Source organism: Corvus cornix, chromosome 2 (genome assembly GCF_000738735.6).
Source record: "Corvus cornix cornix isolate S_Up_H32 chromosome 2, ASM73873v5, whole genome shotgun sequence".
Lineage (NCBI taxonomy): Eukaryota > Metazoa > Chordata > Aves > Passeriformes > Corvidae > Corvus > Corvus cornix.
In genome coordinates, this window is record NC_046333.1 from 595,294 (window position 1) to 611,944 (window position 16,651).

The 16,651-nt window shown below is 52.2% G+C and overlaps 1 protein-coding gene across 12 annotated transcripts in view; it reads right to left on the bottom strand.

Annotated features, from left to right (window-relative positions):
- Positions 1–16,651, bottom strand: part of MAP4 (microtubule associated protein 4) — a 148,235-nt gene that overhangs the window by 14,848 nt on the left and 116,736 nt on the right. For 5 of the 12 annotated variants that reach the window (XM_039549104.1, XM_039549102.1, XM_039549097.1 and 2 more), the window contains exons 13-17: positions 8,098–8,198; positions 6,981–7,193; positions 5,254–5,431; positions 1,590–1,649; positions 769–1,091 (exon numbers count right to left, since the gene is read on the bottom strand). In XM_039549104.1, coding sequence (XP_039405038.1) covers positions 769–1,091; positions 1,590–1,649; positions 5,254–5,431; positions 6,981–7,193; positions 8,098–8,198 — 875 coding nt within the window. Of the gene's footprint in view, positions 1–768; positions 1,092–1,589; positions 1,650–5,253; positions 5,432–6,980; positions 7,194–8,097; positions 8,199–16,651 lie in introns of those variants that run through there. The other 7 variants (XM_039549094.1, XM_039549092.1, XM_039549093.1 and 4 more) reach the window with 4 other exon arrangements.

The window sequence follows — 16,651 nt, forward strand, 5'->3', positions numbered from 1 at the left end:
AAGTTCTGGGCCGGGTTATTCAGCACCACAGAGCTGCAGCAAAGAGAAGTGGAAAGATCTGTGTCCCACTGGGGGGGAATCACAGCCTCTGGCTGTTACTAACACACGAGGCCAGCCCAAGGCCGGGGTTATACAACAGCTGATCATGGTTCTGTGGTTCTGCACAGCCACATTGTTTAAAGCCCAGCAGAGGCTGCAGGTGCATCCCAACACCTTTATCCTTTCCATGGCAGATACTGATGGTGGAAATGCCATTTAAGAGCATTAAGAGGCAGTGAGAGCCCCAGGTTTTATCTCTGTTAATGGTTTTTCAGCACTATCCTCTCCTCGTGGCCACCACAGGTGATCCCAAAAGGCTCATTTCACGTCAGCTTTGGGCCTGACAAGTTGGACAGGGAAAGATGCTGTGGAACTTGCTCCTGAAGCCAGATTTCCCTCATCCTAGTGTACTATTCCACCTTCTGTACCATTCAGCAGACTCAGTTCCCCTACTCAAAGGCAAAGGTTTGGAATACAGCCAGGTTCCGAGCCTCCCACTCCGAGTCTCTGTGCCAGGCCCTACGACAGCAGAGCAGCAGCAGAGCTCTGAATTCCTGCAGGTATCCCAGGGAACAGGGGCTGGCTCTGGGGTGGATCCCGCCTTGTGCAGCAAGCAGGACCCCAGCGAGGAGCTCTGCAGAGCGTGCCCGAGGAGAGCAGTGAGGACAAAGGCACCCAGCCCAGCAGAGCCGCAGCCGAGCGCGGACGCTCGCGGCCGGAGGAGCTCACCTTCCCTCCCCCGGGCTGGTGCTTGATGTTGTCGGTGGAGCCGATCTTGGAGCGCACGTTCTTCAGGTCGGGGGCGGAGGCGCTGCTGGCCGGGCGGGGCGGTTTGGAGGCGCCGCTGGCTTTGCTGGCAGCCTTGGCCGTGGCTTTCTTGGCGTCCGCCGACACCGTGGAGGCCGTGGCGGCTTTGGGCGCGGCAGCTTTGGGCTTGGGCCGGCTGGAGGCCACCCCGGGCACGCTGGGAGCGCTGGAGGCCGTGGTGGAAGGAGTGGTGGCACTGCTCTTGGTGGCATTGCCAGTAGCGCTCTTGGGGCGGCTGGAATCTGCTGCGGGATCGCAGGGAATGTGGGAGGGAAGGGGGAGAACAGGGGTCAGAGCCTGCTACACAAATGTCCTCAGTCACACAATCCCAGTGTGGGCTGGGACCTTAGAGAGCACGGGCAGGGACATCTTCTGCCATCCCAGGGTGCTCCAGCCTGGCCTGGGACACCCCCGTTCCCAGAGATGTACAGGGACCCCCTTAACGACCCCAGCCCCAGACAAAGGGGATTTGACTCTGACTGAGGAAACAGCCTCAGGCTGTGCCAGGGGAGGCTCAGGGTGGATATTGGGAACATTCCTTCCCCAGAAGGGCTGTCTGGCCCTGGCACAGCTGCCCAGGGCAGGGGTGGAGTCCCCATTGCTGGAGGGATTTACCAGCCCTGTGGATGTGGGGAACATGGTCAGGGGTGGCCTTGGCAGTGCTGGGGGCTGGGTGGGCTCGATGGTCCTGCAGGGTTTTCCCACAAAGGATTTCCACAGTGAGATGGGAAGTGAGCAGTTACCTGAGGGAGACTTTGCAGAGGTTTTCTTGGCATCTGCCGGCTTCGCGTCCGTCTTGATCGCTGCCAACACAAACACAGCGGTCAGAACGTCAGGGGAGGATCCCTGCAGGAGTCCAGGCCTGGAATCAGCCCAAGGATTAACTGCTCTGGGTGAGCACCTGGCTGGGGTGCTCCTGCTGGCAGCAAAAGCCCCTCGTACTTTGCAGCCAAAGCACCAATTCACGTCACAGGATCCTCATTCGGTGACACCACACACCTGGGGATGGGCTGCGTTTCGTTTCTTCTCAAATTCAATCTGACAGCACTCGCTGGGAGTGTTTTAATCCTGCCCCACCTTCAGTTCTTAAAAAAACCCCAACCGAGCAAAAAACCACCCCAAAACATTTCCTTTCTTTAAAAAGCACCAAAAGCAACCCCATGTTCGTCCTTGCCCAACCTTGCTCTCATTGCCAGACCAGTCCTACCCTGTGCCAATTTTCTTGCACAGGAGTTATTGCACATATTTCGGCCCCTATTTTAATTGTATAAACCCAAAAATCAATCCCTAAACTGAGCTGCCTTTGGGCAAAGCCCAACGATCATGACCTGATTACACTGCACAGAGGACGTGCTAAACCAGGGATGCAGCCACACTTCTCCAAGCAGGAGATAACCAAACACCAAATTGACCAAGGCAAAAACCACAGACTGAAAAACAGACACAGAACTTTATTTTAAGGAGCTCTTTGCTCATGAAATTGGAGGGATTTTACTCTCAGTGGGGAGCAAGTTTGGGTAAAGTCTGCTTCATTTCAACAGCCAAAGGAAGGCAACATTGAAAAGAAATAATAAATGGAAAAGACCCAAGTTAGAAATTATGAAAACCCTTGTTTTTTAATATTTAATTTCCATTTAGTCTCAGATTTTTAGATAAACTCCAGCAGTTGTCAGGGTCCTTTATGGAATATCAATACCAAAAGGACCAAGGGGAAGAGGCAGATAACTACAGGCCAAGTTAGTCTGGATCATTCCACCCTGACTTTGCTAAAAGCATTCAATTAAACACCCCAGATAAGATTCCAGCTAATGAGGTGAAACTCATTTGGATAATTTAATAAGGCCTAAAGGACAGATACATAATTAATAGCAAACACTTCAAACAAGGGGCTGGCAAGCCAACCTCATTTCATTCCTCGAGACCACAACTTTAATTGGGGAAACTGCATGGACAGAACAGTCTTAGGTTTATGTAAAGGCAAAGGAATCTTATGTTACATTAATATACAGAGAGATGTTATTTCTGTTGCTGTCAGTGGGGAGCCAAATGCTGAACACTTCTGTCTGTGTTAACATGAGATGGTGAAAACCCAGATAAAGCCCCTGGGACGATGGTCTGTACTGACAGACTTTGATCTGTGCCTGATCTGAGGGGCTGAGCGTGGTCTTGTACAAATATTAAAGTAATTTCCACGTGGAGGGGAACAAAAACTAATAAAAAAAAAATTAAAATTTAAAATATTAAAAATCAAAATATCAATCCCTGCATAATCCGTGGCTCTCCTTTAGAGAGAGAGAAATGACTGACATTCAATACCTGAAAAAGTGGAACTATAGAATGTCAAACCCAGCCTTTACACACACACTTCATCTGAGACAATGACTGAAACTTGATGGCAGCTCAAGGCACCGAGTGCCTGACATGAGAAAAGCACCAGCAGCTGTCCTGAAGGAGGATCTTCAGCCCCAGACTTACTCTCTGTCTCAACACTGTGCAATGAGAAACTAAATTAATGGAATCACTGTAGTTGGAAAAGTCCTGCAAGGCCATCCAGTACAACTGTTCCCCACCACTGACCACTCCCCAGGTGCCACATCCACATGGGTGTCACATCCCTCCAGGAACAGGGACTCCTCCACTGCCCTGGGCAGCCCATTCCAGTGCCTGGCCACCCTTTCCATGAAGGAATGTTCCCAATGTCCACCCTGAGCTTGCCCCGGCCCAGCCTGAGGCCGTTCCCTCTCCTCCTGTCCCTGTTCTGGGAGCAGAGCCCAGCCCCACTGGCTGCCCCCTCCTCTGAAGGAGCTGGTCAAAGCTGTGACTCCAAGAGCTCCAGGTCTCCCCACCCACGTCTCACCCAAACCAAACCAAACCAAACCAAACCAAACCAAACCATGAGCATTGGGCTCGTTGTGGTTCCCTTGAGGCCCCAGGGCACCACCCACCCTCTGTCCCACCCCTGCTTTCCCCTCAGCCAGAACAGGACCCCCTTCCTCTTCCCATTCCTGCCTCCTCTGTGCATTTGCAGACCCAGACAGGGCGGCTGTGCCTCCCCATGGAGTCCCTCCAGCTGACCTCATCCTCCCTCACCCACAAGGCTCTGCCTGCACTTGGCAGAGTCCCACCACGTTCCCGGTGCCACAGCCTCTTCCTCTGCACATCCTGCCTCCTGGAACAGCCTCCCTGCAGCTCTGCATCGCTGACTCCGTCTCTTTTCAAATGTCAGCAGCGAACGCTCCTTTGTTTGTGGCTCGGTTTGGGCAGCAGGAACGAACCCAACTCATTAGAACAGATCCCACATTCCAGGGCTCCAGTTTGCCTCCAAGACCACACAAAATGAATTTTACCAGGATGTCCATGGGATCAGACAGGATACACAGCTCTTGGAATGTGCAGCACCTTCTCTACACTTGATGAATTAGATTTTCCCCCAGAGCACAAAGTCTGGGATGTCCATCAAGCCTAACACATCCCAACACAGCTGAAACATTACAATTCCTTTGGGAAAGCGGGGCTATGAATCCATGTTTTGGGATTCAAACCAATCCGTGTCGTTTTACACATTTATTGGCAAATTTTGCCACTGAGGCCCGGTCATTTGAAAAGACTTGAGAAGACTCAACTATGATTTTATCTGATGTTAAATCTCTTGAGCTCCATTAAAATGAGTGAGAACAGTGTTAGTTTATCTAAAACACTGCTCAGGTTTCCTGTTGAACTCATGGGAAGTCCCCTCTTTAGCAGCAGTATTAAAGAGTATTAAAGACTGGGACACAGTTTTTGGATGAAGCTGATGTGATTTCAGCTCCAAATTCTTCCTGCTCTACTAAAAACCCTCTGCTTCTGCTCAACCCTTTTTGGATTTCACACACCAGTTCAGGTGTTCCAAGTCCTCTTCCAAAGATTTGCTTTCCCAAGTTTTATTTAGTGTTTCATCTGTTCCTATGGCAAAATGCAGAGGGAATAGAATCCCTACTCTTAAATCAAGTGTGTCCAGTAACTGAATTAACCCTGGATCACACAGAGCTGATCCAGGTTGGCCCTGAAGGGAATTTGGAAGAGGAAGCCCTGGAGAGAAAAACCTTTGAGCTACTCTCAGAACCCAGACAATGATGGAGTGGCTTTTGAACACTTCATGGGGTGGGGACTCCACCCCTGCCCTGGGCAGCTGTGCCAGGGCTGGACAGCCCTTCTGGGGAAGGAATGTTCCCAATGTCCACCCTGAGCCTCCCCTGGCCCAGCCTGAGGCCGTTCCCTCTCCTCCTGTCCCTGTTCCCTGCGAGCAGAGCCCGACCCCCCCGGCTGCCCCCTCCTGTCAGGGAGTTGTGGGGAGCACCTGGTGCTGCTCAGACAGGACCTTGCTGCTGCTGAAGGACAGATTCCCAAGGGAAAGGAGGGAGCACTCACACGTCGGCCTCTTGGGAGGAGACGCCGCCGTGGTTTTGGCAGCAGCCGCTGCCGTCACCGGCGATGGTGCCGTGGTCCTGGGAGTAGCAGAGGAGCTCCTGGAAGGAGTTTTAGGAGTGGTGGAGGCTGGAGGCTTGGAGAGGGAGGTTCTCTTCTCCGTGGGCTTCGCATCTGCAACCTGGAACGGAGCAGGAAGCGTCAGAACAGCCGGAACGTCACCGGCAAAGCACCGCGCTCCAAGTCAATGGGAAGTGCCAAAAAAGGCTGAAATGAACAGAAATTGCTGAAATTCTTAAACACTTAATTAAGCCTGGCACTGCTGAAAGGCTATAATGCAATTAAAACATAGTGAGGACGTGCAGAAGCGAGTGATGGAGTGGAGGGCAGGACATGGAGCACGGACCCTGCGGAGGAGCAGGTCCCACCCAGGGCTGGCTCAGCTTTGATGTGTGGAGGCCTCTCCAGCTGCGAAGGAGGTTTTGATTTCTGGAGAAAATGGAACCATCAGTCCACCAGCAATGCTCCTGGGAGACATTCCCATCCTCCAGGAGCAGGAATGCTCCCTAAGGTGGAATCTGTTTCAACACTGGGGACATGAAATCGGGTATCCATTGGTCATCCCTCACTTGGAAAACTCTTTCCTGCTGTCCCTGGCAAGGCACTTGCTTGTCAACTGCCTGATCTCTGAAGTATGGAAATACTGAGTTAATGCACGGGGACAAATCTGGTTTTATCAAAAAGGGATTCAGAATGATCCAAAAACTTGAGCCAAACCAAAGTCACCAGCTCAGAGAAAAGCACAGATTTACACCTGGCCTCTCATTTGCCTTCTCTTATTTTTAGTTAGTCCTAAAAGACACTCAAATGCAGTAATTTGAGCTTAATACAGCAGGAATGGTGCTGTTTAGCCATCAGTGAAATAGATTTTGACAATCCCTTTTAAAATTGAATTCTTCTACTCTGTAAGATCACAGGTTAACACAGGGAACATTCAAGGGACACCTCCCGTTCTTCACACATGGGGATTCCCTGCTTATCTGGAACATGCAACACTGCCCATGAATACTCTCTTTAGGGGAATTACGAATCTCCAACATTTTCTAAGTGCTGTCAGTTCTCTCTGTGCAGTTCTGCAGTGACCAGACACCAAAAAATGACCATTGGTGGGAGATATGGAGCGTTCACATGGATTTGTTCTTCTTCAATATTAATATTAAAGGTCTCCAGTCAGGATTCCCATGTTCTTGCCTGGATTTAGGAGCTGTATACAGAAGGAATTGTTCCCTGGGAGGGTGGGCAGGCCCTGGCACAGGGTGCCCAGAGCAGCTGGGGCTGCCCCTGGATCCCTGGCAGTGCCCAAGGCCAGGCTGGGGCTTGGAGCAGCCTGGGACAGTGGGAGGTGTCCCTGCCATGGCAGGGGCTGGAATGGGATGGGCTTTGAGGTCCCTCCCAACCCAAGCCAATCTGGGATCCCTGATTCATCAGGACAATCTCAGCAACACACTCAGGTTTATTCTCCTCTGTGGTGACACAATTCAGTGCCAGGGACCCGATGCCATCCCTGGGTTAATGGAAGCTGCTCCCAAGAGCCCTGCAGCTCCCAGCACACTGAATCCCATTCCTGACCTCACCCCAGCACAGGAATGACGTTCTGCCTCGTGGCTGAGAGCTGGGAATCTCCCTGTGAGTGAGCCCTGGGCGCTCCCCCAGAGCCGGGCGGTTCTTACCTTTGGTTTAGTCTCTTTTGGAGTTAAGGTGGAGGGACGGGTGCTGCTGGTGCCGGGGCGTTTGGCAGCGCTGCCAGGAGCAGGACCTGCAGTTGGGCTCGTGGGCTTTTTGTTTGTGCCCGGGGTGGCCGAGCTCGGCCGCTTGGGGCTGGTGGTGGCCGAGGGCTTGGCTTTCGCTGCTGCCGGCTTTGGAGAGGAGGTGGATGCAGCAGGCTTTAGGGGTGGGCCAAAAAGCAAAATCCAGGATAAAACCAAAGAAATACAACAAAAAATAGCGCATTGTAAACCAAAACATTGAGCTGCAACAACAGAAAAGTGATATTTTAAAGGAAACAAATAATAATAATAATAATAATAATAATAATAATAATAATAATAATAATAATAACAACAACCTTTCTGTTTTCTGAGCGTAACAAAGACCGAAATGCAGCAGCCTCTGGGGCCAGGGGGTTCTGCCATTCAATTCCAAACCAACGGGATTTATTCCAGCAGCGCCGAAAGCAGCAGAAGGAATGGCTGCTAAAGCTGGATTAGTCCTTGGGTGCTCCTGGCATCCAGAGCTACGTGCAATCCACAGGCCGTGGCTTTCCAATTACGGGCACACGGGGATTGCGAGCTCCAAATCCTCATCGGATCAGCTCCCGCGGTCACACGGGCAGGGCCTCGAGGGGAGAGAGCCCCCGGCCCCCCCAGCCCTCCTGGGGACACTCGGGGGGAATCTGCTGCGTGCTGGGAGCTCCTGAAAGCAAAGCTCCCAAGCCAGAGGAGCCAGGCCGGAGCAGGGCTGTGCAGTGCACAGAAATGTGTTGTGAACACAGAGTATCGGTGAGCACGGGCGTTACTACACTCTTACTACACGTTTACTACACGTTTACTACTGCTACACCACCAACACCAACCGGGGAATTCAGTGAAATAAAGTTTCCACACTTTTCTCAAGGGTGCTTCCAGTCCCCCTGGCCACAGCTCCGGAACTGGATGGGTTTGCTCTGGGGAAAGGGCTCACGAGTAGCAGCTCAGAAAACAGAATTTGGGCTGGCACAGCTGGGGAAGCAGAAAAGCTGGCAAATAAAACCCATGGAAGCAGAGATGGCAGACAGGGAACAGCTCCTACCTTGGTCTTCTTCTCCGGGCTGGGAGGGAGCTCCTTGTTGGGAGGAGCTGTGATGTCGTTCCCAGTCACGGCCTCGGCTGCTTTGGGCTCCTCTGGTTTGGCTGGAGGGAAGGAAGGGAGACTTGTGAGTTTAAGCTTTTTTTTTTTAAATATCTATTTTTTAGTTTACTGTTATTCAACACAGCAGCAGCAGGAGACAGAACTGAGACAGCACAGGTTGGTATTAGTGGGAAATCCCCTAAACCCAGAATACCTGCAGGAAGAAAGATTTTCCCTGTAACAGGACAGGTTCATCCAGATGCTGTTAGATTCCAATTTCTCATTTTATCCCAGTGGGAAAAGCCAGACAGCAGATGAAGGTTTAATTTAAATAGTAAATCTTCCCATCTTTCAAGTTGTTAAAATAAATTGTTGGAATGTTAATGGTGAAGTTCTGACCTCTTCCAGGTTTTACACTTATCCTGGAGTGGGGTTCTCTTCCCAACTATCCCTATTGTTACAGCTGTTCCTGCTCAGCCTTTCTTCTGCCCACATCCCCAGCTGGAGCCCAGCATGAGCAGGGAGGATTCCAGCAGCCAGAGGGGGCAACGGGAAAGGTCACACAGGCCACAGGTCCCAGCCCCGGGGCCAACAGCACCAGGACCTGGAGCTGCTGGACAGAGTCCAGAGGAGGCCCCGGAGCTGCTCCAGGGCTGGAGCCCCTCTGCTCTGGAGCCAGGCTGGGACAGCTGGGAATGTTCCCCTGGAGAAGGGAAGGATCCAGGGAGAGCTCAGAGCCCCTTGCAGGGCCTAAAGGGGCTCCAGGAGAGCTGCAGAGGGACTGGGGACAAGGATGGAGGGACAGGACACAGGGAATGGCTTCCCAGTGCCAGAGGGCAGGGCTGGATGGGAGATTGGGAAGGAATTGTTCCCTGGGAGGGTGGGCAGGCCCTGGCACAGGGTGCCCAGAGCAGCTGGGGCTGCCCCTGGATCCCTGGAAGTGCCCAAGGCCAGGTTGGACACTGGGGCTGGGAGCAGCCTGGGACAGTGGGAGGTGTCCCTGCCCATGGCAGGGGTGGGATGGGATGGTCCTTAAAGCCTCTTTCCATCCAAACCATTCCAAGATTCCCACGAGGGCAGGAACACGGAGATCCCATTCTGGCAGTGGGATCACACCGACCCTCGCTGGAGCTGTGTCACAGCACAAAGCTCAGATTCAGTTGCAGGAAGTGCCAGTTCTCCCTGTGATTGTTCATTTTGGTCACTGCCACCGAGCTGTGACACTGGGTGGGGACACTGAACACACACAGGCTCCTCTCCAAAGGGCAGGAGAGCAGCACCACCTACTCACATCCTTTGAAACCCAGAGTCCAAAGCAGTGTCGAGCCACAGCAGCACCAGCACTGCCCTCCAACCCAACAAAATGTTCACTTAATAGCAGCTTTCCCACGTTTTCTCCCCAAATCCCTGAAATCCCACAGCACCCTCAGTGCTGCTCAGCATAATGGGACAAGCCAGGAGCAGCTTTTATCCCTATAAATCACTTCCAACCCCTCCTTCCCCACGGAGCAGCTGCACAACCGCAGGGCCCTGGGCTCCCTTCCGCTGCAATTCCTGTGGCATTCGGATTTCAGGCAGGATCTGGTGCCAGCAGCCCAGCACAAATTCCTGCATCTCCCCTGTCCTCTGGGGATTCAGATCCAGCATTATCCGTGTTGGACGCTGCTTTTCATAACCACGCAACAGATCGTGACAAGGCCAGGGTAACAACTCATGCAGCAAACAGCCTGTTCTCCACATCTTTTGGAAATCACTTTATATTCCCCATCTTCCTGCTTGTCAGACTTGACAGGAGCGTCTCAGAGGATGGTTCAGTCCTGGTACAAACCAGGAAAATCAAATGAACCCATGCCTCCCTCCCACCAGAGAATGGGGTTGTTGTTACTTATGTTCTGACTCCAGGATAAGTTCAGGATCAGCCTTTGTTTCCCTGCACTGGTTTAACCCCTTCCTACCCATCTGGCTTTCCAGTTTTGCAGCACTGGGCTGAGCATCCTGGGCACATAAAAGAGGCTTGTGAAGAAAAACAGCAAAATGTAGAGGTTGAACACCTGTTTTAATGCAAAATTCTTAGGAATTGGTCCTGTTCACCTGGAAAACCTATTTTTGTAGCAGCTGATCTGCACTGGCTCCTCTCTACCTGATTCCTCCCCCGCATCTCAATGAACCTGTATCTTCCCCCTCATTTCACCTGCCAGTTCCATCCACAGCAATGCCAGCAGGAGCAGTTCTTGTCAGCAGTCCCACTCCTGAATAACAACCTCCTGCCCATTCCCTTCCCTCTGCTCCCAGGAATGGCTTCATTTGGAATCCTACCAGTCTCAAATATCCCCGACATCAAGGTGACTTCCCATCTGGTGGAAGCTGCTGTCATTAATTACTTCAGCTAATTCAGCACCAACATTAAACCTCTGGCTGATGAGGGATTGCAGCATCCACAGCATGAATTCCCTACATCAGGGAATGCTCCTCAAATCCCTCAACTTCCAAAGGTTCAGGATTTGAACTCCAACAGCTTCCATGTTTCTGAACCAATGACAACATGAATGTGATGGTATTTCATGTTGCTTAATAGAAGGTGAATAAAAACCAGGACAGGACACAGGGAATGGCTTCCCAGTGCCAGAGGGCAGGGCTGGATGGGAGATTGGGAAGGAACTGTTCCCTGGGAGGGTGGGCAGGCCCTGGCACAGGGTGCCCAGAGCACCTGGGGCTGCCCCTGGATCCCTGGCAGTGCCCAAGGCCAGGCTGGACATTGGGGCTGGAGCAGCCTGGGACAGTGGGAGGTGTCCCTGCCCATGGCAGGGCTGGCACTGGATGATCCTTAAGGTCCCTTCCAACCCAAACCATTCCAGGATTTTATGAATTTAATGAATTTATATAATAACAATAATAATAATAATAATAATAATAGTAATAATGATGATGTCATCATCATCCAGAGGAGCTGAGTAGAGAACTTCCCTACTTGAGGGGCCGTAATTCAGGCTCCACCTCTCACAGCCTCTGACATTCCAGGATACACAACCCTGTACCATCCCCCAGGGATTACAGAAGGATAGGTTTGGGGTTTAATATTCATTTGTCCTGTGCTCCTCAGGACATTTGCTCTCATTCATGGTTTAATTACGAGGGTGTTCTGAGAGCGGAGAACTGGGACCATTTCCTAGTTACAAGGAATATCAGGAAAAGCTGCCAAACCTTAATCAAATTTGTTCATTAGGCTGCAAGAATTATTTAAGAGACTTTTCAGTTTGCTTGCTCCCCCAAGCACAGCAACAACCCCCTGAAAGATATTTCAAAGGCATTTTGTTGGAGCTGTGTCCGGGGCTGCTGTGCCCCGAGCGGCTCCTCCGGCTCCTCGTGCGGCTCATCCGGCCCAGCTGAGTCAGCACCAGAACGGAATCGCTCCCGAGGGAAAGGGGCTTCAAGGACACAGGGGAGGACATTCCCATCTGGCATCTTCCACTGATATCTCCAAGGCATAGCCCTGCCATCAGGAATGTTCTCTCCACTGCTCCTCGTTGCGATGGCAGCGCGCTGCTCAGTGCATCCATCCTCATCCCCTTTCCTCACCATTCCTGACTCACTAAACACCTTTTTAATGGTGAAAACCACACTTTTCGGGATGTCTCAACAATTTCCAAGAGCAACACTGCAAGAAATTATTCCTATCACTGGTGAGACACTGGCACAGGGTGCCCAGAGCAGCTGTGGCTGCCCCTGGATCCCTGGCAGTGTCCAAGGCCAGGCTGGACATTGGGGCTGGAGCAGCCTGGGACAGTGGGAGGTGTCCCTGCCCATGGCAGGGGTGGCACTGGATGGGCTTTAAGGCCCCTCCCAACCCAAACCAGCCTGGAATTCTGTATTTAAGTGCACCAGTGAGAACAAATGACTCCACAATAACCCCCAAACCCACAAACTCCAGGATTTTGTTTGGGGTTTTACAGGCACCAGTGAGGAAGGAGCAAACTCCTTCCTAAGTGGTCTTTGGTCTTCTGTAACAGCAGCACCAAGAGTCTTCCAGGGACGCTCCATGGGCTCAAACTCAGCAGCATTCCCTGGAAAAGCCCCACGCCAGTGTCTGACCCTCTTGCTGCTGGAGCCCCGCGCTGGCCGCGCTCCGTGGCCAGCTCCAAGCGCTTCCCAGGCCACATTCCCAGCCTACACCCAGCTCTCCCAGGCTGCTGTGAGGAGGGAGCTGAGCAGCCCAAGGCCCACACCAGCTGTAGGTGGCACACCCTGGATTTATCCCACGTGGATCCATCCGTGCCGGAGCGCTCGGTGCAGTGTGAGCTTGGCCAACCCAACCCTGAGCTGTAGAACACTCAGCCAGGACCACCCACAGAGCCCAAAGCACCAAATCTACGTTTGGCAAAGCCCCACTGAAGCCAACAAGTTAAAAAGCCCAATTTTAAAATAAATTTGCCACCAGAAACCGGGTACTTGCCATGGCTGGATGAAGGACCCAGCGAACAACAGCATGTGGGTTTTGGATGGAACTGGAGTCGGAGGGAACAAGACTCAGAATAAATCAGCAGTGGTGATTTTTCTGAATAATTAACGAGATCATCTGTGCCAGAACTACACCCAGGAAAGCAAGATTCAGCTCCTGTGCTAAAGGGAACAACAGTCTCCCTGCACATCTGAGACAGGATGGAAATGTAACTCATAGGTTTGCCTTGTTCCAGCAGAGTGAGCCACCAAACCCCACTAATGAGGGATCTGTGCCTCCCGGAGCCAAGCCTGGGTCGGTGACGCACACGGAGCGCGTGGGGCAGCCACGGAGCGGGGACGGCTCCTGCAGGGACCCGGGGTGTTGGCAGCCCCCTGGAATGGGAACTCTGGGGCCTGAGGAGACTCTTAACGTGTTTTATCCTTCAACTCTCACTTCTCTACTCGCTGCCACTCTCCTGGTGGCTCCTACCAGCAGCTGAGGGTACCTTTAGAAGAGATGGAACAACACAGTCCAAGTGGGTGAGGCAATGGCTTTAAGGGTCTTTTTTTCCCCAAAAAGAAGAGAGTAGAACAGCTCCTTTACCAGCTGTGTGAAGGCCAAAGGTGCCCCCAAGGCTCAACACTGAACAGTCTGTGCCTTATTTCCTTAAAACTTCCCTGCTTGGACACTGAGCCTCTCTCCAAAGGCCTCTGCACAGTTCTAACACAGCTCAGCAGAACAACATCCCCAGGAGCCTCTGAGCACATCCTGCAAGTCAGTCCAGGGACTGCTGAGGTTGGGAAAGCCCTCTCAGACCATGGAGTCCAACCATCCCCAGCACTGCCAAGGCCACCCCTGCCCCATGTCCCCACATCCACATCCACAATGGCTTTTAAATCCCTCCAGCAATGGGGACTCCACCCCTGCCCTGGGCAGCTGTGCCAGGGCTGGACAGCCCTTCTGGGGAAGAAGTGGGCATGGCTCCCCAGTGCCAGAGGGCAGGGCTGGATGGGATAGTGGGAAGGAATTCCTGGCTGGGAGGGTGGGCAGGCCCTGGCACAGGGTGCCCAGAGCAGCTGGGGCTGCCCCTGGATCCCTGGCAGTGTCCAAGGCCAGGCTGGACATTGGGGCTGGGAGCAGCCTGGGACAGTGGGAGGTGTCCCTGCCATGGCAGAGGGTTGGAATTGAATGATCCTCCAACCCAAGCCATTCTGGACCCCTGTGACCTCAGCAGCCCAGCTGCAGGGACATCCCTCAGGTGACACAGAACACTGAGCAGTCACAGGCAGGAGGGAGCCCAAAGAGACTCTGAAGTCTCCATGCACAGAGAGTCACACTTGGGAGGGACACACCTGGACGGCCCTGGAACAGCCCCCTCTGCCTCCACGAGGCTTTGGGCCAGGGTTAAACCAGTCCAGCCTAAGTGACTCCTGTCACAGCTGCAGAGAGGGGGTGCCCACCACACCCACCACTCCTCCACTGCTCTCCTGGAGCCAAATCCTGATTATGGGTAACTATAAATAGAATTCCTAACCAGAAGGAGAAAAAACCCATCCCACCCACTCCTCAAAAAAAACATCTCTCTGCCCATGTTGTGAATTCCAGTCTGGAAACCACCTGCCTGTCCAACAGCTCTGCAGCACATGCAGTCATTTCCCACTGGAATAACAGGACAACGCAGGGTGGAAGCGATGAGGGGAGGTCATTTACCCCAATCCCCCCCTCCAATTGCACCAGACTGCTCAGGGTGTATTCAATCTTATTCTGAGCATCTCCAGAGATGGAGATTCCACATCTGGGGGCTTCTCCTACAATATCTGATTACCCTCCTGGTAAAAAAAGGAAAAAGCTAAAATCTCACAGCTCCCAAATTCCTGGCAGAAGCTGTTTTACAGCTTTGCTGCAATCTCTCACAAGTCACCCAGCATGGTTTGCTTTCAGCTGCTGCTGCTATTTTCGTTTGCTGACCCATATTCTTATCCTGGAAAAACAGAACTGTCTCCTCTTGTTCACAACTCCCCTGTCACTGATGACTTTTCAGACAGCAACCACAACCACCTCCCTCTGCATGTTCCTTCTTCCAGGCTAAGGAGTCTCATTTGGCCACTGCTTGTACGAGCTCCTCCACTACGATGTTTTATTTATCACACCTCTCATTCTAGAGAGCCTTTGGAGGACGAGGTGTGGACTGACACACTGTACTCAAAGCCAAGCACATGGAATCACGGAGTCATGGAATCCCAGAATGGTTTGGGATGGAGAGACCTTAAGGATCATCAGCCTCCTGCCATGGGCAGGGGCACCTTCCACTGTCCCAGGCTGCTCCAAGCCCCAGTGTCCAGCCTGGCCTTGGGCACTGCCAGGGATCCAGGGGTACCCTCTGCCAGGGCCTCCCCACCCTCACAGCCAGGAATTTTTTCCACATATCTTAACCTGACCTTTCCCTCTTTCAAACATAAGGATTTACACATTGACAGTTCTTTCTATTTTTGTTCTCTCTCCGAGTTCCTACAACTCCACTTGCTGGAGGAAAGCCACATAAAAGCATCCTTATGCCATCTACACCCTACAAATCCAGTGCACCAGAGTCCCAGCTCGTCTGAGGTGATGCTGAGCTGAATGCAGGAGGGAGCAAACACAAACCTGTGGCCTCCCAGAGCCCTTCAGTTTTGTGTAACAGCTCTCACAAAAGCTGCAACTGTGTGTGAAAAACCCAAACAGGCATGAAATCTGAAAAGCTTTGCTGTTTGTGTTCCCTGAAGAAGTAAAATGAGGAAAAAGCACTTACAGAAGTGTACCCAGGAGGATCTTTTCAAAGTTAAACTGTGTTACTGCACTGTTCTTTTATAAACCACAGGACTCAGAAGCAAAGCCTCAAACACCAACCAGCAGCTTAGGCAAGAGCAAGCATTCCCAGAAACCCATCCTCCATGCCAAAAGGAAGACCCTGGCAGAACAGATCTTGGGAAGTGCTCCTGTTTTCTGGCACCGTGGTAGGCAAAGGAAGGATCTGTAACCCCGCACTGCTTTTTGGGACTGTTGCACCTTGTGTCCCATCCAGAGGGTGCTGGGCACTGCCCAGGCTCCCCAGGGAATGGGCACGGCCCCGAGGCTGCCAGAGCTGCAGGAGCGTTTGGACAGCGCTGCCAGGGGTGCCCAGGGTGGGGTTGTTGGGGGGTCTGGGCAGGGCCAGGGGTTTGATCGATGATCCCTGTGGGTCCCTCCCAGCTCAGGATATTCCATGACTTTATCATTCCTTTCTCCCTCTAAAAAACGAGCATTTCCACGGACACCTGAGCCTGTACCACCTAAATGCTGTCCCCTCCCAGCCGGTCCCTGTGTCACCTGCCTTGCCCCCGGCCGTGGCTCCGCAGGGAGCCGCAGCTGCATCCCAACGTGAACCAGGCCAGGCATCATCCCCAGATCCCCAGCAAGGGATATTTAGCAGGCTAAGCTGAACTAAAACATCATTCAATGAAACAGCTCCATAATTCTCATCGGGATTAGAGTCATCAGCTGAAAATCCATTAAGAAAATAGATTAAGCAATAAGGCAATGACCAGCCTCGCCTTGGCTCTCCCTCTCGAACGTAAACAACCCCTGGAACAAAACCTGCCCATGTGGAACCATGGAGAGGCACCAGCTCCTTCCTCATCCATCAGCACCCTGAAGGAGTGGCTGCATCCCCAAACCCACCCTCAAACAAAGCCTTTTTGTGTAAGGCTCTTATAAAAAAGTGTTTACAAATACAACAAATCTTCATTTGGGCAGAAATACAACCCTGAGCTGCTTCCTCCTCTCCAGAAAAGGCTAAATCAACATCTCCTGCTTGACCCAAATACAGAGGGCTCAGCATTTTATTTGGCACCAAATGCAACTCAATCATCGTGTACATTTTCCCTCATTATCAAGAACTGAGAAGAAACCAGATGTCCTCTTCGCCTGCATTTGTAAACCTAAGGCTCCAGGATTGTTAAGACTCTATTTTTACCCCAGCAAGGGAAATCCTAAATCAGAACTTGTTCTTCTAGAACAACCTAAAGCACTTCCCACGTTTATCCAACAGGGCATGAACTG